Source organism: Triticum urartu, chromosome 1A (assembly GCF_056163025.1).
Source record: "Triticum urartu cultivar PI428250 chromosome 1A, HENAU_Tu73, whole genome shotgun sequence".
Classification (NCBI taxonomy): Eukaryota; Viridiplantae; Streptophyta; class Magnoliopsida; order Poales; family Poaceae; genus Triticum; species Triticum urartu.
In genome coordinates, this window is record NC_141873.1 from 478,411,221 (window position 1) to 478,414,832 (window position 3,612).

Consider the following 3,612-nt stretch of genomic DNA (forward strand, 5'->3'; position numbering starts at 1 on the left):
GTAAGAGTTACGATACAGGGTTACGGTCTACATTCAACTTGCCGATGGCGTTGATGGGACTCCACACCCGATTGTTTGTTTCCCTGAGACTTATGAGGTATATATCAGTTTTACGTTATTTATACATGTGATTGCACTTTGATATATATACATTGATGTATTGTGTGTGCCAGCATACCGATCCAGGGATGGCACAGATACACAGAGGCTTGACCGTCTGAGGTCGGGTCGCTACATCGATGCCCCCTTCGACGGAGCTCCGGAAAAGGCACCAAGATGGGATCTCGTGGATACAGAAAGCTACGGCGGTGGAATTAGGGTTTTGGCTCCGTATCTGGTAGTTTGGGGTACGTAGGTATATATAGGAGGAAGGAGTACGTCGGTGGAGCAATAGGGGGCCCACGAGGGTGGAGGGCGCGCCCAGGGGGTAGGCGCGCCCCCTATCTCGTGGCCTCCTAGTTGATGTCTTGACGTAGGATCCAAGTCCTCTGGATCACGTTTGTTCCGAAAATCACGTTCCCGAAGGTTTCATTCCGTTTGGACTTCGTTTGATATTCTTTTTCTGTGAAACTCTGAAATAGGCAAAAAAACAATTCTGGGCTAGGCCTCCGGTTAATTGGTTAGTCCCAAAAATAATATAAAAGTCTATAATAAAGCCCAATAATGTCCAAAACAGAATATAATATAGCATGGATAATCAAAAATTATAGATACGTTGGAGACGTATCACCCTATTCAACCGCTCTCCTTTCGCGATCTTTGCGATACCTCCTCTCATCCCACTTTTCACGTGATCCTCATGCTCGTGCCCCTAGTTTGCGATCAACTGACAATGTTGCCTACTCTTCCTGCAAGGCATAGAAAGCAGTGAACGTCATGACAACGTCAAACACTAACAAAAACATAGCAAGTAGAGAACAATGTCCTCACCAGTGAAAGTCTAAGCCGCTGGTGTCGGTGGGTTTACCCAGTGGGGTATGTTGGAAGATACCAAACTGTGTGGCCACATGTTGTGGTAGGTGCCACTTGACGGCGTACACACATATCAATGGCACAATGCACGGCCAGGCAAGCCGATCATCCTCGCACATCGAGTTCAGCTCGAACCCCCATTCTCTGTCGTGGTACGGAAACCAATTCACCTATAGAAGAATTGTTAAGAACCATGAGAGTTGATATGAAACGACTGATAAGCCACTTGGTATACCTAGAAATCTGCCAGGTTGTCCAGCTCGTTGGTGAAGATCTTGTACACCATACTGGCCTTGTCCGTGTAGACCTTCACCTTGTCCCAGGCGTACGTGGCGGTCGGGTATCGAGCGCTATCGCCTTCTTCGTCATAATCCGTCCATGCACGCGGGCGGACTCTCTTAGGACGGCCGACCGGCAACCGCTCCCACATCCAAATTGAGAGGGCCCAGAAAAATCCACACACGCGGTATCTTCGGTCCTCTGCGTTCCGTCATCCAGCTACAAACATGAAATGATGATGATGAGATAACACAATCTAAAATAGCATACATAGGTCGAAAACGAGTATTGAGATTTTTATCGTACCGAGTGGTATAAGTAAGCGAGGCCGGCGGACCCCCAGCCGTACCCCGCATCCTAGTCTTCCAAGAAGCCGAGATACATCCATAGGGTGTTATCCCTCGAGCAATCTGGAAAGACGACCTTTGTCAGAAGGTACCACAAATAGGCCCTCGCGTACTGCTCCACGATCCATTCATCGACACCTTGCTGGCATACGGACCGGTTCTCCAAGGGCCACTTGAGTCGCACACCATATGTTCTGTTCCCCTTCATTGGAGGGCAGTCGCCGATGAGGGCGATAACCCTCTCCCGCCAGTTGGGCCTCTCCACTCGCCCAGTGAGAGCATGGCCCTGGATGGGTAGGGCCGTGATCATGCCGAATCCTCAAAGTCACCGTCATCTCACCACTGGTGGGATGGAAACGGCGCGTCTCGGGGCGCCACCGGTCGATCAATGCCGTGAGAGCCGAGTGGACGAGTGTCGACAACTATCTTTTGAACTGAAGAACGAAACCCAACAGCCGTGCTCTCCTGAAGTACGGAGTGTAGCGTTCATCGTACTGCATCTAGACGGCCTTCGTGTGGCCCATCATCCCCAATTGGAGGAGCATGTATCAAAATGTAAATGGAATTGTTAGTAACTTCTTTTCTCATAATAAACAATACAACAACTTGATGATAGACATTACCACTCCGTTCTCCATAAAACGAGCGCGGTAATCGTTGTCGAAAGCATGATCAAGCATCGTGTACTTCACACCGATTTCTGGCACAAGGGGGCCGCCTAAAACAATTGGAAATGATGTCATTTTCAACCAACTAGTATCATTTTGAACAAACATGAAACATATCGAGTCCAAATATAAATGAATCATATTCAACCGACATGAATCATATCATTTTCATCAATTATCACATAATCAACCAACATTCATCAATTATCATATTCAACCAATATAAATGATCAATGCAAATGAATCATATTCAACCGACATGAATCATATCATTTTCATCAATTATCACATATTCAACCAACATTCATCAATTATCATATTCAACCAATATAAATGATCAATGCAAATGAATCATATTCAACCAACATCATTCACTCAACAACGTTCAACCATCACTCATGCACTTGTTTATTCAACACTTATAAAAAATTGCATATGCATAATTCACCGAAATCCATCATATTCAAACATATGTATATGATTCATTCATTCAACAACATTCATCATATGTAGCCAACTACTTACAATCCCTCCAACATCAATCATATGACCATTCTTTCAAAAAAATGAATCTACAACTAACTTGGTGAAGAACTAGGGTTCATATAGGAAGTACATATAATCTCTACAACTAGTTATTAGAGTTCATATTCAACCCTATACATCATCTAGAATCAAGCTAAGCAATCCTAGAATCAACCAAAAGTAAGAAAAATAGGGTTTATTTGCACCAAATAATGCATCGAATCGAAAGCGTTTTGAGTAAAACTAATTGGAGGGATTGAGAGAGCTTACTTTTCTTGTTTCGGAGCCATCTCGATCCGTAAAAATGGTGGCCAAACAAAGAAGATTGGAGGGGGAGTGGAGGGGGAGAGAGGAGTTCCTCTCTGTTCTGGGCGGCGCGGCGGGGCCGAGGGGAGAAGATGCGGCCGGGGTTCGTGGGTGTGCCTCATGCCCCGGCCCCCGTTGGGGTTTATAACTGTTGGGGGCTACCGCCGGGGTCTTCGGCAGTAGGTTTGCATAGCCTACCGCCGCGGGGGCTGGCGGTAGGGTTGACGGCAGGAGACGGTTCCGTTTACTCGGGGCTGACGTGGATAAGTGTGCTACCGCCACACACCTTGGCGGTAGCCTGCTCAACCCTACCGTCATGTTCCTTGGCGGTAGGTAAAAGGGTCAGATCCCGAAATTGTTTCAAATAGGGGCTAGATCCGGCTAAACTAGGGCAAAAGGGTCAAAACATGAAACTTAGCCTCCCTAGGCACTCTTCGGTTGACTCTGTCTGTCCACACTATAAGATCTATAGTGCACTATTAATCACCTACAGTCTTAGACACTTTTGATGTCAG

At 46.4% G+C, this 3,612-nt stretch overlaps 1 protein-coding gene across 1 annotated transcript; it reads right to left on the reverse strand.

Annotated features, from left to right (window-relative positions):
* Positions 1 to 822: 822 nt before the first annotated feature.
* LOC147991784 (serine/threonine-protein phosphatase 7 long form homolog) lies at positions 823 to 1,402 on the reverse strand. Its single transcript, XM_087538811.1, has 3 exons — positions 1,220 to 1,402; positions 968 to 1,142; positions 823 to 848 (listed from the first exon to the last, which is right to left on the reverse strand). The coding sequence occupies exons 1-3, from the start codon at positions 1,400 to 1,402 to the stop codon at positions 823 to 825; spliced, it is 384 nt and encodes a 127-aa protein (XP_087394937.1).
* Between the last annotated feature and the right edge of the window lie 2,210 nt (positions 1,403 to 3,612).